Source organism: Piliocolobus tephrosceles, chromosome 5, assembly GCF_002776525.5.
Source record: "Piliocolobus tephrosceles isolate RC106 chromosome 5, ASM277652v3, whole genome shotgun sequence".
In the NCBI taxonomy this organism is placed as follows: domain Eukaryota; kingdom Metazoa; phylum Chordata; class Mammalia; order Primates; family Cercopithecidae; genus Piliocolobus; species Piliocolobus tephrosceles.
Genome location: NC_045438.1, coordinates 53,778,650 through 53,806,272, shown reverse-complemented (window position 1 = coordinate 53,806,272; position 27,623 = coordinate 53,778,650). Strand labels below are relative to the sequence as shown.

The 27,623-nt window shown below is 39.6% G+C and overlaps 1 protein-coding gene across 1 annotated transcript in view; it reads left to right on the top strand.

Annotated features, from left to right (window-relative positions):
- The first annotated feature begins 432 nt into the window (after window positions 1-432).
- SYNE1 (spectrin repeat containing nuclear envelope protein 1) overlaps window positions 433-27,623 on the top strand; it is a 524,167-nt gene continuing 496,976 nt past the window's right edge. The window contains exons 1-2 of the mRNA XM_026454397.1: window positions 433-700; window positions 8,544-8,827. Of these exons, the coding sequence (XP_026310182.1) occupies window positions 8,761-8,827 (67 nt within the window). The 5' untranslated portion in view covers window positions 433-700; window positions 8,544-8,760. The remainder of the gene's footprint in view (window positions 701-8,543; window positions 8,828-27,623) is intronic.

The following is a 27,623-nucleotide window of genomic DNA, read 5'->3' as shown; positions in this document are numbered from 1 at the left end:
GGAGGCAGCGCGTCCCGGCTCTCAGGAACATTTCCTTCCCACCTCTGCCCCCGGGAGGTGGTCCCGGTATAAAGGCTCGCTGAGAGGGTGGGTCACAGCACAGCTTTGCAGCTGCGGAGAAACGCCCAAGGCCGTGTATCTCCAGGAGGTAGGGAAGCCTGCGAGCCTCCAGGTCCCCGCCCCCAGCTTTCCAGGCACCGGCGCATCCCGGAGACTGGCGCTGGGCTCGCTGCACTGAGCTGGGGAGGGGGTGTGGCGGGCCAGGGCGGTGCGGGTACCCTGCCCAGAGGCCCAACCGGCCTGGCCGACCTTCCTTCCCGACAGGAGCGGTAGCTACGAGGTGGGGAAGGCGAGGGGGAAGGCCTCACCCCACAGCGTGCAGCCGGGAGGAGGAACCGGTCGCGGAGGGCGGGGAGCCGGGCTGAGCAGCCCGGCGCGGGAGTGAGTGTGGGCGAGTCAGCCAGGGTGAGAGCGGGCGCCGGGCCGCGGCCGCCGGCCGCAGCGGGCTGAGATTGTTGTCCTCTGTCACCAGGACGGCCGGGCTCCTGCAATCCTGCAGACCGCGCCCGATCCCGGCGACAGGGCGGGCGGACAGCCGCGCATCCCCGGGATCCCGCCGAGCCTGGGCGCAGCGAGCCGGGAGGAGGCGTTCGCTTGCATCGCCTGGCTGCTGGGAAACTGAACGAGGCCGAGAGACAAGGTAAAAGGAAAGACAGAGACTGGGAGACAGGGAGAGACAGAGACAGGGAGAGGAGAGAGAGGTGCAAGACGAACACATTGCAGACAAATTGTCAGCAAGTTTGTGCCTGCACGCTTGGGCTCTGCGTGCTTGATGGGAGGGGGTGGTAGCAGTGATGTGTGTATGTGTGCGATACTCATAGATAAGGAGACTAGGAGGTTGGGGAGCCTCTTTGCATCTCGTACGTAGATGTCCCTATTAATATCCCCCTCTCTGAGTTGTCATTTCCGCTTGTGGCACATCTCCTGGGCTCCAATGGTGCAGAAGCAAAAGGCAGCCACCCTCTTATTGTGATGGTCGGTACTGTTGCTACTATCAGATGGGAGAGGTAGGGCGTTGAACAGATTCTAGGAGCCTCCCTTCCTCCACCCCCTGACTATTTTTGGAAGGGCTGGGGGGAGGGAAATGACTTGAAGGCTGCGCGGAGGCCCGGGCGCGTCAGACTCCAGCGGCGCTGTCATGGTGCAGTTGCTTCCCAGCAGAGCCTGCATTGGAGGGCAAGATAACTTTCATCTCCTCTTTGAAAGATACGTTTCACATAGAGATCTTGCATTGCTGGCGGAGGAGTTCTGGGAAATGGTGGTGCACAGGCGGCCAGGTGCATCGCAACGGGCAGGCATCCGTGCAAAATGAAGCAGCCATCAGCCGCACAGGAAGGAAAGCCCCTTGGGAAGGGAGGCTGGGTGTGCTGACTGGGATCCCAGGCTTTGGATGCTGGAAGTTCTGCCCCCTTCCGTAAATAGAGTCAGGTCCAGCCCAGAGGAAAATATCAGCAATGAAGCCTTAGCATCCCAGAATGTTCACTTCTGAGCATTTCTTTTTGGGGTGGAAAATTTGTATCTGAAATGTTCCTGTGAATGTTAAAAAAGTTAAAAATTAATTATTTTTCTCTTCTTTAATGCCCATTCATTTTTCGTCTTGATCTGAGAATGACTTTCCCAAAGACAACATTCGTATACAGAAGCCAGACCTATGCAAGAGAAACTATTTAATTTTCAATGAGGCAAAGGTCATTAATATGACCTACATCTTCATAAAATGCAGATTCAATCACAAGTCATGACGATTGTTTTTGAGAGGCTTTTTATTCCCCATGGTGAAAAAAGATTTGTAATATGGCCAAAAAGTTCCTGACATCACCAGAACAGTGTGACAAAATACATATCTATTTTTTCTTGTTTGTTCATCACTTTGTGGCAGATTTAGAACAAAATGTGAGAGACCTATACTAACTTAATATGTTTCATGTTGAAGATTAAGAAACAGCTTCAGACTGACCCAGATAATAATATTTGCTAGGCTTTGAAAATATTTGCTTAGCTCTTATTTTATAGACTCACTTTCATCTTTCTGAACTAATGATGTTCACAAACTGGTTTTCTTCTGTCCTCACTGACCTCATTTAAGAACTCTTTTTTACTTGATTCCTTCCTGCCAGGGAGTGGGGATTGGAGGAAGCTAGTTTGCCATTTAAAAATGTTCAAGAATTGTTTGGTGCTGCACTGGGCCTACTTTCTGATAACTATGCTGCACACAGAGCATCTTGGAAATGAAAGGAGGTGTGACTGTCACAGGATGTAGGAAGCCCATAACTGGGCAAGGTTTCACAACTCTAGCTCTAGCTACTGCAGTCACACCCTGTGGTCTGAATGTGACAGGCATGCAGGGCCCAAACACCTCTGCAGGGTCCTCTGTGTGTCTGCTCTTAAATGTGTACTTCCTTGTGGTCTGATCTAAGGAGAACTAATGTTTGGCAAGGCATGCAACATATATTCTAGCAAGGGATGGAAAGGAGGCTGCAGATGTCTTTGGGTGTAATTTGTACTTTAGGCTTACAATAAACAAAATTTAATTTTGACACTGAATATCTTTCATGCTGATCTGCTATACACTTTGTCTTTTGCTTACTTGTTCGTGTTCTTCTAGGGAAAAGATCATTTCTTATTGTTCCTCTGTGTAATTCATACTAGTGAATAAGAAACAGTGTTGTTCCCTGATAACCTGCACACATATATTAGTAGTATACTTATACTAACTCAAAGATGTCCCTGTTCTTCTCTACCTTTTAGCCATCTTAGTGTTCATTAATTAGTACCATTATTAATGGGTGAATAGAAAAATAATAATTAAATTTAAAATTAAACAGCACATGAACTCTCTTCAGCAAAAGACGAATAGAAGGGAAACTGAAATTTATTCATGACTTTAAAAATTTTGTTCAATAGTGGGCTTCAATATTAGTGCTATTCTTATACATGTTTAGACATTTAATTAATATCTGTGCTTCCTCCTGTTGTGAATCTGTTTATGTATTTATGTTCTCAGTTCATTTTCTTTTTGGTTAGAAATGAGCCACGTTGTCTCTGGTTGTTGCAGGGTTTGAAATTTTCTGCAGTAGTTTCCTAATACCTAGAAATTCAGTCACATTGCTTATATATGTCCTTGTGGCTTAGTAGTATTTTTTCAGTGCTTTTCTTAGTGTATTCCTTTTTAGTAACACAAACAAGAAACTGATTCAAGAGCCAATGTCCATTCTGCCAAGAGACAGAAAAAATTGAGTTGTGGTATTTCACAACTGTGCTTTTTCACAGAGTGATGTTGAGAAGAGTATGTCTTTCAGCTGGGAGCATCCCAAATAGCAGATAGTCCAAATTCCCTCTGTGTCCTGAATTTAAAAAAATGCAGCAGATGGTTATTGATTGGGTGGGTGTTTTTTTTTTTTGTTTTTTTTTTTGTTTTTGCTTCCATAGTAGCCTGGACTTTTCCATTACAATACTTGCCCTCCTTTGTTGTAACGTTGTTTATATCATCTTCCTCTACTGGCACATAAGTTCTTTTTTTTTTTTTTTTTTTGAGACGGAGTCTCGCTCTGTCGCCCGGGCTGGAGTGCAGTGGCCGGATCTCAGCTCACTGCAAGCTCCGCCTTCCGGGTTACGCCATTCTCCTGCCTCAGCCTCTCGAGTAGCTGGGACTACAGGCGCCCGCCACCTCGCCCAGCTAGCTTTTTGTATTTTTTTTTGGTAGAGACGGGGTTTCACCGTGTTAGCCAGGATGGTCTCGATCTCCTGACCTCGTGATCCACCCGTCTCGGCCTCCCAAAGTGCTGGGATTACAGGCTTGAGCCACCGCGCCCGGCCTACTGGCACATAAGTTCTAAGAGGGTCTTGTCTCTCCTGTTGACTGCTGTTTACTCAGTACCATGGTCCCTTACAAATAGCTACTCAATACATATTTATCGTGAAATAATAAATACGGGAGTCTTACCTTTCTGCTAATTATGAGGTGGATGTATTTAGCTGCATCATAATCTTAGTTCCTTCCCCTGGAAAAATTTGGAGATGGTGCAGGGACTATTTATTGGTATACAGCTCATCAGCGTCCACCAAATTCTCCCATTCCATCCCAATGCCTAGCTTCACTCTTCATTCCCTCTCCTTCGTGCCCCCGCAGTATCCTGCACCTATTAAAAACTGTTTTATTGATCTTGGGAATAGTGAGTTCATTGATGTTCTGGATCTGCGTCTGGTGTTCTGGTTCTGTCGTGTCCATAGCCAGAACACTGCTACATAAACAGTCAGCTGGAGGATCTCATGACCTTGCCCCAGTCGTTGTTTTAGCTGTGCCTTGTGCTGCCATTGGTTTTGGAACTGGAGAGCACACTTGGGAGTACCTCTGCATTTTAGGGTCATCTCTCGTATTGCAGGTGGAGAAACTGGGACCAGGGGAAGGAAAATGAAAACTAGTATTTGCTGAAACTCTGCTACATGCCAATCAATCTGCTGGAAACATGACATATTTATCTTTTAAAAAATTAATTTAAGCAGGATAAAATTAAACCTAATTTGGCGTAAGTATACGTCATTTTACAGATGAAGAAAGAAGGACTCAGAGAAGCTCACTTTTCTTAAACCGGCGTGCATAGCAAGAGATAGAATTAAGATTCAGCTCCAGGTCTTTCTTAGTCCAAAGTCTGCGCATTTCCTGGTACCACACTCTCCTCCAATAGGTAGTTGTTGAGGACCTTCATACACAGAACCAGCTCAAAATCACCCAAGTAGCTGGGATAAAGTTTAGCCTAGAACTGATATTTCCTAATTCCCAGTCTCCTTTTACTAACTTATTTTTATTAACATCATTTTAAATTTCTTATCAAATCATGTAATAAGATAAAGTGTCAGTAAAAAGCAAGAAAATCATGATTTCACAATATAGGAAATATGTGTACATGTGAATGATGAAAGCAAAATGTTTAATGTCTGAAAAAGGAAGGATATTGCATCCACTTTTTTTTTGCATTGAAGAGGAAGAGGTTTTGTGGGGATTTTCTCATAAATGTAAAGTATTACGAACTTGATTCAATGAAACAAAAAATATGTATCAGAGGCCTAGGATGTGGTCAGGGATATACTCAGTGTCAATGAATGAGATTTTGCAATGTTATAGCCTCTATACCAGTGAAATGTTCACAGTTTGTTTAGAGTGAGGTAAGACTAGCAGTAGTGAAAGGTAGAAGCCAAATTGTACCTATGATAGTACGGATTACTAGTGTTAGAGGCCTCAGTGGGAAATAATGGTGAATGTTGGTTGGTGTGTTTAGGAAAAGCTTCAAGTGGTATGCGGCTCCTGGGTTAGGTATTTAGATTTGTTCAGCTGAAAGTGTTCTTCAGAGGGGTGATGTGAAGGGGCAATGAAGAAATTGCTCCTGAGTTGTTCCAAGATATGAAGCATGAAGGGGAGAGTGTTTGGCTGTAAAACCTATACAGCCCCTCTTCTGCTGCGCTCAATTAATGGCATCCCAAATCCTGAGAGTCATCTGAGACTCCTCAGATATACACCCTGGAAATTCCACCTATACCCACCCCCACCCCGGGTGACCAGTCACCAAGTCTTACAAATTCTGCTCCCTAAAGCTGTGTTGTATTTGATTCTCCACTCACTCTGCTCCTTCTGTCTGATTTCTATCTTTTGTCATCTTCCACCTGGATTCCTGAGATACATTCCCAACTGATCTTTCTGGATCTTCCAGTTTTGTCCTTCTCGAATACACCTTTTAAAACCATAGCTACAGTAATCCCAGTTATACCTTCTCACTTCCAGCTTAAAATCTCTCAGTGGCTTCCAGTTGCCCGCTAGAGAGCCAGAACCAAACTTCTGAGCATAGCACTCAGGGCCCTCTGTCATCCGGACACAACCTCACTCTCTACCCTCTTTTTCCAGAATGTCACCTTGTAGAGTTTCTCAGTGTCTCACTGGTGGTAGTTCCATGTCCCAGTCATGCTGTTACTCATGCCCAGGCCTTTGCTCAAGCTCTTCACCCTGCCCAGGATGTGTCTTTCATATGTTTCACCTGAGTGACTAACCCATTTACCAAGACTCAGCTCGGGTGTCTGCTCCTTGCCAAGAAGGACACCTTTCCAGAACACCCACACTGGCATAGCCGCCATCCTCTGTATCCTCGCATCTTGGTATTTGCACTTAGCCCTGGTATTTTTATATTATCTTTTCTATGTTTTATCTCCCACTGTGTCCTAAGCTCCTCAAAAAAGTCTTTGTGTCACATCCACCTTAGTAATCCCAGCATTGAGCTCTGGCACTCTGAATGTGTTAGTTATGCTGTGAAAGTAAAACTGGATGAATAGTGTGAATAGTGGGCACATGCAGGGAAATTCTGAGTTTAATGTAATGAGAGAGAGAGAGAGAGAGGGCGTGCACAATATTTCAGGATTAATCTACCAAGCTATGTGAATGTGAATTAGAAGACGATAGAAGCAGAGTGATTTCTGTTGCAATGATTTACTGAAATCCCTTTTAATTCCATAATTCTTGATTGAAGATGGGGACTGTGTGTTAATCATCTGTGAGCTCTGATGCTGAGCCCAGCCTGGAGTGGGGTATCTGAAATGAAATGAATGTCTTTAATATACATGCAGATACATGATATAGATAATAGATAGAGTGGTTGGTTGATTGATTGATTTCAGAAAGTTTTATTTTTGCATTTGAAAACCTAACTTGCTAACAGCTTAGGGGAGCCATTTTTAAGGTCCTTCAGGCACTGTTCACTATCTGTTATTCTCCCAAATTAAGATAGCTTTTGTATGTGGGCAGGTGGAATATTTTCCCACAGGAGATACAGGCTGCTAATGGGCACACAATTCTAGCAGGGCTATAGGTATGTATGTGACACCCCAGCCACAAGTAATTATTTCTCCACGAAGACTCCCTTGGAGAGTCACCCACTGAGAAGTACCTCTCTAGCCTATAAGACACCAAGTATTGGGTCCTACTTCTAGTAAATACTCCTTTCAAGTAGCCACGAGAAGTTTGCCTGTATCTTCCTACCAATGACTGCTGCTCACTGCATCACTGTCCCGTGTCTTGCTTAGTAATTGCTTTCTTGCTCCAGTACATCTTTCTGATGCATTGCACTTGGAGCAGCGGCAGTGTGCAAAGGTTTGCATCCCCTCCCTTTTCTTTTTAAGGTAATAGGCTAAAGAGCATATTACTAGCTTTGCATTCATACATTCTGACCAGATACCAATATATAATAGTATTAGTAATGCCATTTTAAAATAAACTGTAATTCATAATTTCACTCTATTACTTAAATCCTTCATGAGCAGTGCTCTTTTATGGACTGTAATCCAAGTTATAATATAATTTTTATAGCACTCACAGACTTCTCTCATTTTCTTTTTTCCTTCAGGAAGGTGGACCATCTCACATGGATGAGCTTTCTTTAGGAGTTTTGCTTTTGCCATTCTCCCTTTCTTCCCCTCTTCCCCTATTCCTTTTTTTAACTTTCATCATCATAACCTAGAAATGCAATGGGGACTGTGGCCAGGTACGGTGGCTCACGCTTGTAATCCCAGTACTTTGGGAGGCCGAGGGGGGCAGATCATGAGGTCAGGAGATCGAGACCATCCTGGCTAACACGGTGAAACCCCGTCTCAACTGAAAATATAAAAAATTAGTCGGGTGTGGTGGCGGGCGCCTGTAGTCCCAGCTACTCAGGAGGCTGAGGCAGGAGAATCGCTTGAACCTGGGAAGTGGATGTTGCAGTGAGTGAGCTGAGATCACATCACTGCGTCCCAGCCTGGATGATAGAGTGAGACTGTCCCAAAACGAAAACAAAAACAAAAACAAAATCTTAACCAACACAGATAATTTAGAAGGAAGATGTCCACTCTGCTTAGCTCACCCCACCCCTAGCCTTACAACTTTTGAGTCTTTACACATAGGGAGGAGAAAAACTAAATCAGACCCATTTGGCTTCTAAAATTGGAGTACTTGAAACTCAAATTTTTAGAATGAAATGGATTTTACATTTATGCTGTTTTAATTCATCAAATTGGTATGGGAAACTAGGATTTGGTCCTATTCCTGGAAAGTGTACAACACAACAGAGCAAAACATGTGCAAAGCAGGCTAAATTAGCAGATAAGAGAACCCGTGCATGTTGAAAACTACAATTGAGTGTTTTCAGTATAAGGCAAACCACTTCATAGATCAATGGAAAAACTTTAGAGTTTAAAAAGAAAACATAGAATGAAAGTGAACGTTTCTTCTTTTAGCAACCCAATTTTATTTTATATATCTCATTTATGTATTTATTTTATCAAATATCATGGGAATTCCTAACATTTGCACAGTACTTTATAGTTTGTAAGTGCTTTTCACTAAGTTGTTTCACTTGATAATAGACCAGACATTCAAATTAAATAGAAATATTTCTCCTTTTAGCACTGTGGTGACCTTTGTAGATTGTTTTTTTATGTTGTACCTTTTCTTTTATGTTTTTCAGGTTCTTCAGTTGATTTAAAAGGACTGTGTTAAAACAAAACAAAAAGCAGTTCAGTCTTTGGGAGAGCTGCCTCCTCGTTGACTGCTGCAAATGCCTGGAATTCATTTATGACGGAATAGATCTAGAAAAGTCCAAGCATGTTTTCTAGAGTGGTGTAGCCCTGTGCTGCCTCCAGTGAAGAGTCTCTTGGTGTTGACTTCGTGCTTCTGGAGGGACCATGGCAACCTCCAGAGGGGCCTCCCGGTGTCCTCGGGATATCGCCAATGTGATGCAGAGGTTGCAAGGTAAGGGGAAGAAATTTCAGGGTTAAAAAAAATTCAAATACCGTCTTAACCCACAATCAGTTAAATTTTGTTTGGGGTTTTACTCAGTTTCATGGAACTATAGCCTAGAATGGGATGGATGTCTTTTATTCCAGTGTTTTCAAACAGGGTCATGCTGTCTTCAGATGCTATCTTCATTATATAGAAGGAAAAGATAAAAATACAACATTTTTATTTTTATTTTTTGTAATTTTGTGTCTGCATTAGCATGTCTTACATGTTATTCATTGTCCAGTTGGGAATTAAGAGTTATTGCCAAATGTACTGCTGCTGTCATTCAGTAATACCAGTGACAATACATTCCCCAATTGTCTTGATAGATTACAGACAAGTTGTGGACATATCACTATATGCTGTTGTCAAATAAGTGAACCAGTGGCATTTCCCAACTAGAAGACCCTTGGATATTTAGAAATATATATATATATATATTTTTTTTTTTTTTTTTTGAGACAGAGTCTGGAGCGATCTTGGCTCACTGCAAGCTCTACCTCCCGGGTTCAAGCCGTTCTCCTGCTTCAGCTTCCCGAGTAGCTGGGACTACAGGCGCCCACCACCACACGTGGCTAATGTTTTGTATTTTTAGTAGAGACGGGGTTTCATCGTGTTAGCCAGGATGGTGTCGATCTCCTGACCTCGTGATCCGCCCGCCTCGACCTCCCAAAGTGCTGGGATTACAGGCGCCCGGCCGATATTTAGAAACTTTTTAAGAAAAATGAGGCCAAAGAGGCCCAAAGAGATGAAGCGATGTGATGAGATGAATGGTTCGTGGCAGGGTACAGACTAGTCCTGTATCCCTCAGTGGTGCTCTTCTCTGCTTTGGATTTTCTTTTTAAGATGGAATTTTGCTCTGTCTTCCAGGCTGGAGTGCAGTGGCGCTATCTCGGCTCACTCCAACCTCCGCCTCCCTGTTCAAGCGATTCTCCTACCTCAGCCTCCTGGGTAGCTGGGATTACAGGCATGCGCCACCATGCCCGGCTAATTTTTGTTTTTTTTTAGTAGAGACAGGGTTTCACCATGTTGGCCAGGCTGGCCTCAAACTCCTGACCTCAGGTGATCTGCCTGCCTCGGCCTCCCACAGTGCGGGATTACAGGCATAAGCCGCCATGCCCAGCTGCTCTTCTCTGCTTTCTAGAAGAGAACTAACAGGGAAATACTATAGAAACTCATAGGTGAACAGATTCTAAGTGTCAATTTTCTTTACATTTGTGTTTCAATATTCCTTGAAACACATATAATTATCGCCTGTAGTTATCTAGAAATATTTTCTCTTTGTCATAATCCCAATGATATATTCATTGCTTCATTGTCAGAATTCTAATGATATATTCAATGTCATAAGCCCAGCCTTCAAATGAATGGTTTTAAGGTATAAAAATAGCCCCATTTAGAAGAGTTTTGTGCTAGTCTTTGCTAAGAGAGCTTAAAAATAATGTTATAGCTTGACTTTTAGGTTTTCTAGTATCTCCAACAAATGATCATTGTGGTTTCGCATAGTATCAGTGATATTAATTTGTCGCAGACCCACTTTCTTTGCTTACAATGTATTTGCTGTGCAGAGCAGTGATTTCCAGTTAAGCATTCTTGACCTTCAGATACATACCAGGCTCTTAAATCTGGATATTCATGACCCAGAATGTGCTCACAGCTATAGAAAATCAGGATATTGGTGGAACTAGGAGTTTCTCCATGTCTGTCCAGAGACCACCAAGTTGATTGACAGCTTCTGTCTTCACGACCTCCCTACTAATGTTTGTCTGCCTGGACTGGTTTGTGATGCTTCAGTGTAAGTGGTATGTATTTTCTATTTCTTGCTGACCAATCCCTCATGTCATGCCAGAAAGAGCCTTGTTAGATAAAAGATCCTTGCTGAATTGGGTCTAGATCTTTTCCATGGGCTGAAAATTTCTCTGCTTGGGTCTGCCCAGCACCCAAGGATCTCAGATTTCAGTTGTACATTGTCTCCTGGGTAGACGCAATGCTGAATTTGAGTTCCATTCCACTGTCTATGTTTTTCTTGGCTGTTTGTCTGAGGGTAAATTACTGAACCATTTTGTGCCTCAATGACATCGTCTATGAAATGATGGAAAGGAAGCCTGTGAATCCCTTACAAAAGTGTGGGGAAGATAATAAGATAACAAAGCAGATTTTCCTTTGAGTATATTAGATGTGAACATTCTCTGCATGACATACATGTTGACCATAAGTGAAAGTTGCAAACAGCAAATTTGAATAAACTCAATCAGAATCAGACTGTGTTCCCACAAACACTCTACTCTTCATTCTGATATTAGTTTGAGTGGAAGTCGTTTTATTAAGATAATTGGATTGGGGTGAGAGGAAAGTGAAGAGTATGGATAATTTAATGTTGTGTTTTATTATGTTTTTATAGTAGATTTAGTTTTGCTTGAAAAATCTGTGGCGTGGATGAAAGAGCTGGAGCCTCCCACCCTGTCACACACTAGGCCTGTGGCAGTGGATGCCTTATTTAACATCTATGTGTCTAGGTGCCCCTTTTGCAAAATGTGGATTGCTCCCATCTGCTTAGCCCCTCTCAGAATTGTTGTGAAGCTCGATGAGATAATTTAGTAAAGGAGCTTTAAAAATTATAAATTGTGTGATATGGTGAGTCATTCAAATAGTCATGGAAGAAAACTAGATGAGAAGGCACAGCCTGATAATTTGTTGCAATTTTTTCCTGCAAATTTTTCTTTTTTTTTTTTTTATTATACTTTAAGTTCTAGGGTACATGTGCATAACGTGCAGGTTTGTTACATATGTATACTTGTGCCATGTTGGTGTGCTGCACCCATCAACTCGTCAGCACCCATCAATTCATCATTTATATCAGGTATAACTCCCCAATGCAATCCCTCCCCCCTCCCCCCCTCCCCATGATAGGCCCCATTGTGTGATGTTCCCCTTCCCGAGTCCAAGTGAGCTCATTGTTCAGTTCCCACCCATGAGTGAGAACATGCGGTGTTTGGTTTTCTCTTCCTGTGATAGTTTGCTAAGAATGATGGTTTCCAGCTGCATCCATGTCCCTACAAAGGACTCAAACTCATCCTTTTTTATGGCTGCATAGTATTCCATGGTGTATATGTGCCACATTTTCTTAATCCAGTCTGTCACTGATGGACATTTGGGTTGATTCCAAGTCTTTGCTATTGTGAATAGTGCCGCAATAAACATACGTGTGCATGTGTCTTTGTAGTAGAATAATTTATAATCCTTTGGGTATATACCCAGTAGTGGGATGGCTGGGTCATATGGTACATCTAGTTCTAGATCTTTGAGGAATCGCCATACTGTTTTCCATAATGGTTGAACTAGTTTACAATCCCACCAACAGTGTAAAAGTGTTCCTATTTCTCCACATCCTCTCCAACACCTGTTGTTTCCTGATTTTTTAATGATTGCCATTCTAACTGGTGTGAGATGGTATCTCATTGTGGTTTTGATTTGCATTTCTCTGATGGCGAGTGATGATGAGCATTTTTTCATGTGTCTGTTGGCTGTATGAATGTCTTCTTTTGAGAAATGTCTGTTCATATCCTTTCCCCACTTTTGGATGGGGTTGTTTGTTTTTTTCTTGTATATTTGTTTGAGTTCTTTGTAGATTCTGGAAATTAGCCCTTCCTGCAAATTTTTCTAACTATCCAGATTTTTGGAGGAATGTTAATCGTTTTGTGTACTCTGTGCTGTATAAAACTAGTAATTTTATTACATAATGAAGTAATTATACTTATTGCATTAATTAGCTTTCCTTTCTATAAAAGAGAGAGTTATAAGGTGGCATAAAGTTACCTGACAAAGTTAGAAGAGTAAGCCTTAAAATTCAGAAGACAAAACTCCTGAGCATAAGATACTTATCACCAGCCTTTGGTATCAATTACTTCATGTCTATAGGTTATGTTGGCTACAAAATGTAAAGTCTGTACTGCTACAAAATATAACACATCTAGCGTGCATCAAAGGAAACTGAGTGAAATGGCAGGAAGTGAAAGTGATCTGGTGAGTGTGTCTTAACAAATTGATCAGCTGGATTAATTCTGCTGATTCAGTTGGTGGCGTGCAGGTCTCTTGCTCTCAGTTGTCACTGTGCATATTTACTACTGCTTTAAGTCCAAAGAGGGGCCAATCTCCACAGAAAGAGGAGATCTGTCCCCTGTCAAGGGTATTTAGTAACGCTGCTTACCTGCTGGAACCTCCAAACAAGTACCCAAGATCCTAATAAATGGAGGGCTGGTGTTATTGCCCAGATAATGAAGACAAATTTGAAGAAAAGTAAATTTCCATTAGCGTAAACAGAACCAGAGTTGCTAATTTTCAAAGTTTAAATTCATAAGAACATTCTCCTAGAATCCTTTTTCTTTGTCTAGATATATATAATGAGTAACTAATGTGTTTGGGTTCCCCCCCCCATTTTTGGGTTTCATTGTCATTTCAGACCTGTGCATAACTAATAAAGAGCATGGAGCTTTGAATAATGGCAACTTGGCATTACTCCCTTGCTTATTTAGCTTACACCCATAATTGCTGACTATTTTTCCTGCTTTTAGTTTTTATTTCTAGGACTAGGAAATTAAAGCACACACAGCGATTGCTACATAATTTAGCTGCAACAGTAACCGTTCAATATTTCACCTTTGCCAATATTTGTGCTTGTTTGAGCATAATGTTTTAGGCTGGGATACTGAATTATGGATGAGCAGTCAGACTGCAATGTGGAGTTTCATTTGCTTTTAAGAGTAATGAATGTTTCTGGAACTTTAATCAATTTAAATATAACCTTAAAAGCAAATACAGGACAATAGTATAATAAAGGAGTATTAAAACTTTAAATGCACATAATTAGTACATATATTTTCTGCATTTCAAGACTAAAAGGGATCCATTTAACAAGTGGCTTATGGAGTCATTTAGTTTGTAGTCACAACTAAATAAATGGCTGAACTCTTCAGATTATAAACTTCTTTTAGATAGTGACAACATTTTAAGGCTTTTTGTAATCTTTCATAGTTACTTAAAAAGAACTTGTTGGCTGACTTGTATTAACTACATTTTAAATGTGAACATACTATATTAAACCTTATGTTTTTAAAATGAACATATCAGTGTTGGTTATTGTAGGATGGGGTGACATCCATGCAATCTTATAGAACAAGTGATAAATGCCAGAAAACATTAAAATGTGCATGCTTAGGTGTTGCATATACAAAAAAATTAATAGGAGAGTAGGATTATTTACTGCAAGGACAAATTTTGATTTTTTTTTTTTTTTTTTTTTTTGAGGCAGAGTCTCGCTCTGTTGCCCAGGCTGGAGTGCAGTGGCACGATCTCGGCTCACTGCAAACTCCACCTCCCGGGTTCACACCATTCTCCTGCCTCAGCCTCCCGAGTAGCTGGGACTACAAGTGCCCGCCACCACGCCTGGCTAATTTTTTTATATTTTTAGTAGAGACGGGGTTTCACCGTGTTAGCCAGGATGGTCTTGATCTCCTGACCTTGTGATCCACCCACCTCGGCCTCCCAAAGTGCTGGGATTACAAGCTTGAGCTACCGCGCCCGGCCACAAATTTTGATCTTTAAACCTTGTGAATAGATTCAAAGAGAAACAAACAATCAAAAAAGGATAAGCATTTACCCTTGGAGATACAGCTATGAAATTTGCTAATTGTTCAGTATAAGGTAATCATAATCTCTTGAAAATTTTTTATGAGTAATAAAAACCTTAAACCTTTTTTGTTTTAAGTATAATATTTCCTATAAGCTCATTACACAAAAGAAAACTTCAGACTAACAGAAAGTATACTGAAAAGTAGAATGAAATAATAATGAATAATTGATGAAAATGTAACTTTCTTTTAATTTAGCATCATTGGCTATGAACATAGTTTGGGAAATAAAAAGCTTGGCATTTTGTGAAGATTGAAGCATTTTTATAATGCCTTGATTAATTTTTATACTTATGATTGTTGGCCGCGTGTGTATCTTCTTCTTTTGAAAAGTACCTGTTCATGTTCTTTGCCCACTTTTTAATGGCGTTGTGATTTTTTCTTGTAAATTTAAGTTCCTTATAGATGCTGGATATTAGACCTTTGTCAGTTGCATAGTTTGCAAAAATTTTCTCCCATTCTGTAGGTTGTCTGTTCACTGTGATGAGTTTCTTTTGCTGTGTAGAAGCTCTTTAGTTTAATTATATCCCATTTGTCAATTTTTGCTTTTGTTGCAGTTGCTTTTGGTGTCTTCATCATGAGATCTTTGTTCCTGTGTCCTGAGTGGTATTGCCCAGCTTGTCTTCTGGGGGTTTTTATAGTTTTGTGTTTTACATTTCAGTCTTTAATACATCTTAAGTTAATTTTTATATATGGTATAAGGAAGAGGTCCAGTTTCAGTCTTCTGCATATGGCTAGCCAGTTATTCCAGCATCATTTATTGAATAGTGAAGACTTTCCCCATTGCTTGTTTTTGTTAGGTTTGTCAAAGATCAGATGGTTGTTGCTATGTGGTCTAATTTCTGGGTTCTCTATTCTGTTTCATTGATCTATGTATCTGTTTTTCTACCAGTACTATGCTGTTTTGGTTACCGTAGCCCTGTAGTATAGTTTGAAGTTGGGTAGCATGATGCTTCCAGCTTTGTTCTTTTTACTTAAGATTGCCTTGGCTTTCCTATGAAAAAAAGCTCAACATCACTGATGATTAGAGACATGCCAATCAAAGCCAAAACTATCTCACAACAGTCAGAATGGCTCTCACTAGAAAGCCAAAAAAAAAAACAAAAGAAAAATAACTGATATTGACGAGGTTGTGGAGAAAAAGGAATGCTTATATGCTGCTGGTGGGAGTGTAAATTAGTTCAACCTTTGTGGAGGACAGTGTGGTGATTCCCCAAAGACTTAAAGACAAAAATATCATTCAACCCAGCAATCCCATTACTGGGTATATACCCAAAGGAATACAAATCATTCTATTATAAAGAAACATGCACTCAGATGTTCATTGCAGCACTACTCAGCATAGTAAATACATTGCATCAATCTAAATGCCCATCAATGGTAGAATGCATAAAAAAATGTGGTACATATATGCCTTGGAATACTATGCGGCCATAAAAAGAACATCATGTTTTTTGCAGGGACATGGATGGAGCTAGAGGTCATTATCCTTAGCAAACTGATACAGGAACAGAACACCAAATACTATATATTCTCACTTATAAGTGGGAGCTACATGATGAGAACACATGGACACATAGAGGGTAACAATAGACACTGTGGCCCATTGGAAGATGGAGGCTAGGAGGAGGGAGAGGATCAGGAAAAATAACTAATAAGTACTATGTTTGATATCTGGATGATGAAATAATCTGTACAACAAACCTCCATGACACAAATTTACCCGTGTAACATACCTGCATAAGTACCCCTAAACTTAAAAGTCAAAAAGACTTCATATTTTATTACTCTAACTTAATGACTCTTCTTATTAAAACACAAAACAGTGTCAAAAACTCATTTATTATATTTAGGCTGAAATCCCTTTGGGTTTAATCTCTCTTTTCCCACATAAATGTCGTGTAAAATTATCTCAAATTTAAGTATGATACAATACAGTGATCATTTGTTTATGTTTTGGAACATCATAGTTAAATACATTTTTGAAAAATAAATGAATAAATCATTATGCCTAACTTAATGAACTGAAGATAAAATTGGTCAAGGCAATGAACCAATTACACCAATTAAATTGGGTCCTGCTTTACCTGCCCTCTTTTTGAAGAATGTATATCTGAATTTTGGTTTTAATCAAGAGTGGTTTTTTACTATAAAATCAGTTTAAAGATACACATCTTGCCTGAATGAGTGATGTGTTTGTTGTTTTTGTAAACACAATGTTTTAAGCACATTTTCCTTTTAAATGGTATATTACTTGTTTACATTACTTTTATTAATAAATTTATGAAGTCTTTACATTTGTGTAGTGCTTGGTCCTCTAAGCTTCTCTGTTTGCAAACCTATTTCATCCATTGTGCTTTATGGAGAAAGTGCTTCAGGCCTTCAGGGTCTTCAGTGACCTATAAAAAATATTGTCTCTCAAATAGAAAAAGAAAATTGTTAAAAAAAAAAAAAAAAGCAAAGGTTTATAAATGCTAAATTATGGCAAGCAGTCAAATGTAAATCAAATCAATTCAAAAATTATATATATGTCAATATATTTTATATGGCATGTAAGTACACTTTATTGCACCTTTGATATAGTTTGTGGCAGGCCTCTAAAAGTAAGAGTGTCTAAGGCCTACAAATAAAACATAAATTATCCCTCTACATCATATTGCCTCCACATGAGTTTTTGTAAACATATTACCTTAATTTTGTTACTCTTATGATGTAACATTAAACACATGTACCAAAATTACTTCTTTAACCTCCCTGTGGAATTCCTAACTTCTTTGGCTCAGATTCCATATTCTAAGTCCACTTTAACTGTAACAGCTCTTTTTCCTCTAGCTCCCCTATATATCCACCTATGTCAGCCAAGTGTCACTACTTTCCATGCTCAGAAGATACCCTGACTCCTTCATCTCCTTCTGGGGCACCTTCTGGAATGAACTCAAGTCACTGTTCCTAAAACCTGACTTACCTTCAAGGCCTAACTTCAATGCAACTTCCTCCACAAAGGCTTTATTGCCAATACAATCAGAAATTTCCTCTCCTTCCTCTAAACCCCTCTAGCTCTTTATAGCACAATATGACAATTATCTCGTGTTGCTTGTATTGGGTTGCACATATGTATCTAACCTATTCACCCAGAATATAAAAACCTTGAGGACAGGAATTGGGTCAGACTCACATCAGTGACCTACGCATTATCTAGCATAGTGCATTTCATCATATGGACACTTCATAATTATTTGTTAAGTGCATATAATATAAATAGTTAATATTATATTGATTTTCAATGGGGGAAGCTGGGAGTCCAGAACAGAGGTTATTTTTGACAAATCAAGAGACAGATGATGGCTTGAACGGTGGGTGGGGAGAGAGGTGGTAACATTCTGGATATATTTTGAAGGTAAGATTAAAACAGTGTGTTGATGGATTAGGTTTGGTGTATAAGAGAAAAAAATTAAAGTTGGCCCGCTCACTTTTAGTTTTGAAATAAAGAAAAACCATTATGGGGAACAGCATTGAGGAGGAAAACTGAGAGCTTATTTTGGACATGTTACATTTTAGATGCCTGGTAGACTTCCAGGAAAGGAGTTGAGTATATGTATGTAACTGTAGAGATCAGTGGAGGAGACACAGCAGGAGAAAACATTTGGACGTTGTCAGCACAGAGGTGGTGTTTAAAGCTGTGAGATTGGTTGGCACCACCCAGGGAGCCAGGACAGATAAGAAGAAAAGAGGTTTGTGAAATGGGGCACTGAACACTGAGGGAAGTGGGGAATGAGTAGAGTCCCATATATGAGACTAAGAAGCTGCAGCCTGTGTGGTAGGAAGAAAAAAGATAAACGGAAGGAATCCAAGCCAAAGAAATAATGAGTTCAAGGAGGGAGCGATCAACTGTGTTAATGCTGTTAATCTTCTTTACATGTACATATTTCTACATGTTCATAATGTATAAAAAGATTATGTGTATTTTATATATAAGTATCAGGTCTGAGCAGGTGTATGTGTGCCTGCCTATCGTTTAAAATCATTTCTGGAAAAATAAAGAATGGCTTTGTGCATTGCCCATAAGGAGGTTCAGGATGCTCGGAAATTCACTGGTTAAGAGCAATTCTTTAAAAACTCGTTAAATATGATTCTATACCTTATGTAGAGCCCATTTAGAAATAAGTCCTAAAGGTAAGACGTCTCTTCTTTCAGGCCCTCCCTCAATCAGCCTCCCGCTCTTGTGGAGTTGGGGACCGTGCTATGAGCTGACGATGACCCTTGTGAAATTCTCCTCTCGGTACCATCTTGAACACTTGTGTGTGGCTGCCCCGCCTCTCAATGCCTTCTTTCCTTGGGCACCCCTCCCCTTAGACGTCTCCACTTGCACCCCTTGTCATTATTTCTCTAGATTTTTGCTATGTAACAAAACTAGTATTATTCCTGCTTGTGTTTTGGGGAAGATCTTTATGAAGTCAGAAATGTCTATTTTCCTTGCTTTGGTCATTGTTTTATTACCTCTGCCAGGGCTGTCGCCCAGGCTGGAGTGCAGTGGCCGGATCTCGGCTCACTGCGAGCTCCGCCTGCCGGGTTCACACCATTCTCCTGCCTCAGCCTTCCGAGTAGCTGGGACTACAGGCGCCCGCCACCACGCCTGGCTAATTTTTTGTATTTTTAGTAGAGATGGGGTTTCACCGTGTTTGCCAGGATGGTCTCGATCTCCTGACCCCGTGATCCGCCCGCCTCGGCCTCCCAAAGTGCTGGGACTACAGGCGTGAGCCATCGCGCCCTGCCCAGGGCTCAGATTCTTGAAAAGAAAAGAGAAAGTATGATGCTACGGGTGACTGGATTGTCTGAAACATTGTAACTCTGGGATTTCCTCTCCATCAAAACCTGGATGGAACCCTCCCCAAAAGTAAGGCAATTGAATTGGGGAAATTGCATCTGCATTTGGAAAAACTCTATTAGCCACTGTGCTTGCTGGCTAATATGTGACCCTGTCTAGGTTGAATCAGACCTGAGGCCTTGGGTTGGCCTCTGTAATAGGAGAGAAGAGCACACTAGTTAGTGCCCATGAAATTTAGAGTTCCATGAATGCATAATTTAAGGTAATATGTACTTATAAAGCGGGGAACCAGACTTTCAGTTTCTTGTGGCAAATCCCTCATATATCTTAAGAAACTTAGAAAAACAATTCACATCCCAGGTTATTATTATTCTCTTTTATATTCTTTCAGATTGGGGCTAATGAGGATATTGACCCTTGTATGTGTGTGTGATTCTCACACCTAAATACCTAGTTTCTGATCTTTGTATGACAGTCTGTAGTTTAATTCAGCAATTGCTAATCATAAGTATTCAGTGTTAATCATAAGTATTCAGTTAATCATATGTAGTAATTTATTTTAAATAGTTGAGAATTTACTGTATAAGAATATATGCAGCCTTTCTATAATGCTGAGGATAGACAATGATAATTTTCTATTTGTTTCTTCCCAAATAAATACATGCAAACATCTCAAAGAAGTTGGTGACTGCCCCAGACAGATTCAGTATCAAATTATCCATGTGCAATTTTGAATTATTTTGATGTTGAGAAGTTTGTTAAGTATTTAACAAACGGTTTCTGTGGTAACTTATGTTCCTTTTTGTTTTTCATTGTTCACAATGACTCTTAGATTAAAAACAAACAATTCCTTCCTCTGCTGATATTAATCTTTCGTATTTAGTAAACAGTGATCTCCACCCATATTAAAAAAGTTATTTACCTAGAATTATGCAATTGCCTTCCATTCATTTGCTTCCTTTCTCCTCACATGTGTCACTGGCACTTTGAGTCCCTTTCACCTGCCTATTCTTTATTCTCCTGTTGACTTGTTTACTGACTTGGGAAGAATTTTGAGATTCTCAGGACCTATCTTGATGTTCTTTGTTGTTGTCATTGTTGTTATTCGTTGATGTTGTATCTGTTATATGTTGTTGTTGTAAGTTAAGAGCCACTGTGTTCATCTTGCCAAGAATTACACTGATTCTATATTCATGGCCTGCCTTTTCAGCTTCTTCGCTTTTCTGGGGCTTGTCATGGATTATTTTCATTTTATCCAATTTTGGCTGATATGAGCATTCCTTGCTTTACTATTCAACAGAAAAAAGTGGAATTTTTACAGTACATCCAGAAACCTAGGAATTCAACTAGACCACATCCCAATGTTGTAATAAGACAGATCTTTAAAAACATAACTCCAGTTACATCCATTGGCTTTTTCCCTATTTAGAAGCTTGCAGGGACTCACTATAACCTTCCAGATAAACTCATTATGGCTGGAAGGGTGTTCATTGCCTGACTTTGATTAACCTTCCATTCTTCATTCTATTCAGCCTCCATAAACCATGGGGTTGCAATCCCCCGAACAATTTCTAGATCCCTTCAAGCCAATCTCAATCGCATTTCCCTGCCTTACATGTTCTTTTTACCTTTTGCCTTTCTCAAGCTTCAAGACTCAGCTCAAATCCTGCATCCACTGTGAAGCCTTTCCTAATACCACCAGCCAGAGTGAGAGGATTCCTCGTTTGTACTCTACTTTGAACATGTTTCTGTTAAGGTGTTGACTGCATTAGTCTGTAAGGGTTTATGTAAGCATCTCTGTGCCCCATTAGTATATTAGAAACTTGAAAGTAGGCATCTTGTCTTATTCAACTTTGGATATCCAGTACTAAGCACAAGTAGGTACTCATGTTTTTTCAGCTGACATTTAGCAGGTACTTAGTTTATTCAATCATACATTCATGCATTTAACAAATATTTGTTGGGCATCTACTGTGCTCAAGTCTTCTGAAAACAAATGTAAGAGTAACTTAAAGACTTTGTTTCCTCATGGAGCTGTGGTCTACAAGAGTGGCATAATAATTGGGGAAATTTAAAAACTGAGTGGTAGATACTATGGGTATTTATTTAATGAATAGTTGAATAAATAAAACTTCCACAAAAACAGACACATATAATTAAGGAAATTAACCAGGGTAGCAGACTGCTGGATGGTCTAAATTATTTTCATGTCATCCTTTACTCTGCAAAAACCTCTTCCCTTTAAAAAGAGCAAGTCCCTATAGGCTGATGTAGTTGTTTAGATGGGAAGGAACTTAGAGTTCATAATTTGCTGTTCTTATTTTGCAGATGAAATAACAGAGTTCTAGAGTGGTTAAGTGGCAAACCAAGTTCCTAAGTATATATTTGAGGGATTTCAGTCTCCGACAGGATTGAGGGGTAACTCAGTATTCATATATTCAAGCATATTCTTTCAAGGTTGTTCTTTTGCATAGCTGTTAATGACCACATGATCATTATGGATAGGAGGCAAGATTGGCTACCTTATTTTCAGTACTCAGCACAAAATAAACAGTTATTAAGAGCAATTAATATACAGCAGGGCATAAAACTGTGTGCAAGACCCACCAGAATGCAGGACCCTGTGCAACCACTCAGCTCACATACTATGAAGCTAGTCCTGGGAGGAGGTCAGAATTTGGAGGACTTGGGACCCTGAAGACTTTAGGGTCATTGCAGAAGAGGAATTAAGAGGTAGAAAAGTATGAAGAAGAATGGAAGCAAAACATCAAAGAGAGCCATTAGCTGTTTCAAATTGTATCTGGAATCAGTCTTGTAAAAGGGAGACTCTCTCATCCTCGTCTCAATGCTCCCTTGACCAGAATCAGCACTAGCTCATTTTGTTGTTGTTGTTGTTTTGAGACAGGGTCTCACTCTGTCATCCGGGCTGGAGTGCAGTGGTGAGATCACAGCTCACTGCAGCCTCAACCTCCTGGGCTCAAGCAGTCCTCCCACCTCAGCCTCCCAAGTAGCTGGGATGATAGGCATCCCATGATATGCCTGGCTAATTTTAAAAAAATTTTTAATAGAGACAAGGTCTCACTATGTTGTGCAGGGTAGTCTTGAACTTCTGGCGTCAAGCAATCCTCCCACCTGGACCTCCCAAAGTGTTGGGATTACAGGCATAAGTGACCGTGCCCGGCCCAACACTAGCTCCTGAGCACTGTCAGGCAACCTCTCTATGGCTTACTTATGCTGGGAGCTCACCCATCACTTACAACTTTATCTTTCTGGGTTCAAAATAACTTATTATAAGATGATTTCATGGTTATTTAATGAAGTGAAGCTTGCCTATACATTTCTTTACAAGGAAAGATCATTTTGAATATTAATTATTTCAATATCAAGTTTCCCACCAAAAACATTTAGGTCATACTGAATAATCATGATGAGAAACTAGTAATCACTTTGCTTATTTCTGGATATATTCATGCTAATTATATGTCTTTAATTTCTCTGTTCCAACAATTAGTAGGAAATGTGATATATGGCATACAAAGACACTGGTGAAAATTTCTGTCTCTGGACTTTGTCTTATTCAGTGAAGATGTAAACAATTCCTAAAGAGTGCTTTGCCCTTGTGTCTGTAAAAGTCAAAAGGTGTGAAAACACTTTGTTGAGACAGAATTGCCAAACTCTTGAGTAAGAGTCAGATATTCTGAGATCATTTTGTGTTCTAATGGTATGACACTTCTTTCAGTATATAATTATTATCGGTAAACACCTATGCATAATTAATGAATTTAATAACAAATTAATATAAAGGATGTTTTAATCAGACTGGAAATGCATGTGTACAAATAATACTCTAACAACTTTCATTTGATTTTATGTTTTTGTTTCTTATGAAATATGTCTCAACTGTGTGATAAAATGGCTTCTTCTCAAAATAATAACTCTTACCACCATAATAATAATCAAATAAGGAATGTTATTTCTGATATATTTGAAAGTTTTGTATATTTTCTTCTTATGTTACTTTGTGCTTTAAAAAAATATTTTCACGACAACATTGAGTCTTGAAATCATCTTTATGCATTTAATATGATGATAACAATAGTTGTATAAAACTCCATTAAATATTTATAAATATGTAGAAGATGGCTAGTAATATTAAATATCCTACTTTGGCAATTTAACATTACCAATACAATGATCTGCATTTTTTTAAAAGTAAACATCACTAGCAGGAATAGATCTGCATTTTAAAATAGTTTCCTAGGTGACACTTAATGGTTGAAATGTTGTGATCTTGAAAGAGTTATACAATTTCATAATTTTTGATGGAAAAAACTTTCTTTTTTATTATACTTTAAGTTTTAGGGTACATGTGCACAGCATGCAGGTTTGATACATAGGTATACATGTGCCATGTTGGTCTGCTGCACTCATCAACTCCTCATTTACATTAGGTATTTATCCTAATACTATCCTTCCCCAGCGCCCTAGACAGGCCTGGGTATGTGATGGACCCCCCCACCACCCGCTGTCTGCAAGTGTTCTCATTGTTCAGTTCCCACCTGTGAGTGAGAACATGTGGTGTTTAGTTTTCTGTCTTTGTGATAGTTTGAGAATGAATGATGTTTTCCAGCTTCATCCATGCCCCTGCAAGGGACATGAACTCCTCTTTTTTATGGCAGCATCGTATTCCATGGTGTATATGAGCCACATTTTCTTTATCCAGTCTATCATTGATGGACTTTTGGGTTTGTTCCAAGTCTTTGCTATTGTGAATAGCGCTGCCATAAATATACATGTGCATGTGTCCTTATAGTAGCATGATTTATAATCCTTTGGGTATATACCCAGTAATGGGATTGCTGGGTCAAATAGTATTTCTAGTTCTAGATCTTTGAGGAATCGCCACATTGTCTTCCACAATGGTTGAACTAATTTACACTCCCAACAGTGTAAAAGCATTCCTACTTCTCCACACCCTCTCCAGCATCTGTTGTTTCCTGACTTTTTAATGATCACCATTATAACTGGTGTGAGATGGTATCTCATTGTGGTTTTGATTTGTGTTTCTCTAATGACCAGTGATGATGAGCATTTTTTCATGTGTCTGTTGCCTGTATAAATGTCTTCTTTTGAAAAGTGTCTGTTCATATCCTTTGCCCACTTTTTGATGGGGTTGTTTGTTTTTTTCTTGTAAATTTGAGTTCTTTGTAGATTCTGAATATTAGCCCTTTGTCAGATGGATAGATTGCAGAAATTTTCTCCCATTCTATAGGTTGCCTGTTCACTCTGATGGCAGTTTCTTTTGCTGTGCAGAAGTTCTTTAGTTTAATTATATCCCATTTCTCTATTTTGGCTTTTGTTGCCATTACTTTGGGTGTTTTAGTCATGAAGTCGTTGCCCATGCCTATGTCCTGAATGGTATTGCCTAGGTTTTCTTCTAGGGTTTCTATGGTTTTAGGTCTAACATTTAAGTCTTTAATCCATCTTGAATTCATTTTTGTGTAAGGTGTAAGGAAGAGATCCAGTTTCAGCTTTCTACATATGTCTAGCCAGTTTTCCCAGCACCATTTATTAAATGGGGAATCCTTTCCCCATTTCTTGTTTTTGTCTGGTTTGTCAAAGATCAGATGATTGTAGATGTGTGATGTTATTTCTGAGGTCTCTGTTCTGTCCCATTGGTCTATATATCTGTTTTGGTACCAGGACCATGCTGTTTTGGTTACTGTAGTCTTGTAGTATAGTTTGAAGTCAGGTAGCATGATGCCTCCAGCTTTGTTCTTTTTGCTTAGGATTGTCTTGGGAATGCGGGGTCTTTTTTGGTTCCATATGAAATTTAAAGCAGTTTTTTCCAATTCTGTGAAGAAAGTCATTGGTAGCTTGATGAGGATGGCATTGAGTCTATAAATTACCTTGGGAAGTATGGCCATTTTCACAATATTGATTATTCCTATCCACGAGCATGGAATGGTCTTCCATTTGTTTGTATCCTCTTTTATTTCGTTGAGGAGTAGTTTAGTTCTCCTCAAAGAAGTCCTTCACATCCCTTTTAAGCTGAATTCCTCAGTATTTTATCCCCTTTTTAGCAGTTGTGAATGGGAGTTCACTTATGATTTGGCTGTTTGTCTGTTGTTGGTGTACAGGAATGCTTGTGACTTTTGCACATTGATTTTGTATCCTGAGACTTTGGTGAAGTTGCTTATCAGCTTAAGGAGATTTTGAGCTGAGACGATGGGGTTATCTAAATATACAATCATGTCATCTGCAAACAGGGACAATTTGACTTCCTCTTTTCCTAATTGAATAAATACCCTTTATTTCTTTCTCTTGCATGATTGCCCTGGCCAGAACTTCCAACACTATGTTCACTAGGAGTGGTGAGAGAGGGCATCCTTGTCTTGTGCCAGTTTTCAAAGGGAATGCTTCCAGATTTTGCCCATTCAATATGATATTGGCTGTGGGTTTGTCATAAATAGCTCTTACTATTTTGAGATATGTTCCCTCAATACCTAGTTTATTGAGAGTTTTTAGCATGAAGGGTTGTTGAATTTTGTCAAAGGCCTTTTCTGCACCTATTGAGATAATAATGTGGTTTTTGTCCTTGGTTCTGTTTATGTGATGGATTATGTTTACTGATTTGCATATGTTCAATCAGCCTTGCATCCCAGGGATGAAGCCAACTTGATCGTGGTGGATAAGGTTTTTGATATGCTGCTGGATTCAGTTTGCCAGTATTTTATTGAGGATTTTTGCATCAATGTTCATCAGGAATATGGGTCTAAAATTCTCTTTTTTTTGTTGTGTCTCTGCCAGCCTTTGGTATCAGGATAATTCCGGCCTCATAAAATGAGTTAGAGAGGAATCCCTCTTTTTCTATTGATTGGAATAGTTTCAAAAGGAATAGTACCAGCTCCTGTTTGTACCTCTCGTAGAATTCGGCTGTGAATCCATCTGGTCCTGGACTTTTTTTGGTTGGTAGGCCATTAATTATTGCCTCAATTTCAGAGCCTTTTATTGGTCTATTCAGAGATTCAGCTATTTCCTGGTTTAGTCTTGGGAGGGTGTATGTGTCCAGGAATTTATCCATTTCTTCTAGATTTTCTAGTTTATTTGCATAGAGGTGTTTATAGTATTCTCTGATGGTACTTTGTATTTCTGTGGGATCGGTGGTGATATCCCCTTTATCATTTTTTATTGCATCTTTCTTCTCTCTTTTCTTCTTTATTAGTCTTGCTAGTGGTCTATCAATTTTGTTGGTCTTTTAAAAGAAAACAGCTCCTGGATTCATCGATTTTTTTGAAGGGCTTTTTGTTTTCCTATCTCTTTCAGTTCTGCTCTGATCTTAGTTATTTCTTGCCTTCTGCTTGCTTTTGAATTTGTTTGCTCTTGCTTCTCTAGTTTTTTTAACTGTGATATTAGGGTGTCCATTTTAGATCTTTCCTGCTTTCTCTTGTGGGCATTTAGTGCTAAAAATTTCCTTCTCTGTGTCCCAGAGATTCTGGTATGTTGCGTCTTTGTTCTCATTGGTTTCAAAGAACATCTTTGTTATTGCCTTCATTTTGTTATTTACCCAGCAGTCATTCAGGAGCAGGTTATTCAGTTTCCATGTAGTTGTGTGATTCTGAGTGAGTTTCTTAATCCCGAGTTCTAATTTGATTGCACTGTGGTCTGAGAGACAGTTTGTTGTGATTTCTGTTCTTTTACATTTGCTGAGGAGTGGTTTACTTCCAATTGTGTGGTCAATTTTAGAATAAGTGCGATGTAGTGCTGAGAAGAATGTATGCTCTATTGATTTGGGGTGGAGAGTTCTGTGATGCCTGTTAGGTCTGCTTGGTGCAGAGCTGAGTTCAAGTCCTGAATTTCCTTGTTAACCTTCTGTCTCGTTGATCTGTCTAATGTTGACAGTGGGGTGTTAAAGTCTCCCATTATTATTACGTGGGAGTCTAAGTCTCTTTGTAGGTCTCTAAGGACTTGCTTTATGAATCTGTGTGCTCCTCTATTGGGTGCATATATATTTAGGATAGTTAGATCTTCTTTTTGAATTGATCCCTTTATTGTTATATAATAGCCTTCTTTGTCCTTATGAGCTTTGTTGGTTTAAAGTCTGTTTTATCAGAGACTAGAATTGCAACTCCTGCTTTTTTTTTTTTTTTTTTTTTTTTTTTTTTTTTTTTTTTTTTTTTTTTGCTTTCCATTTGCTTGGTAGATCTTCCTTCGTCCCTATATTTTGAGCCTATGTGTGTCTCTGCATGTGAGA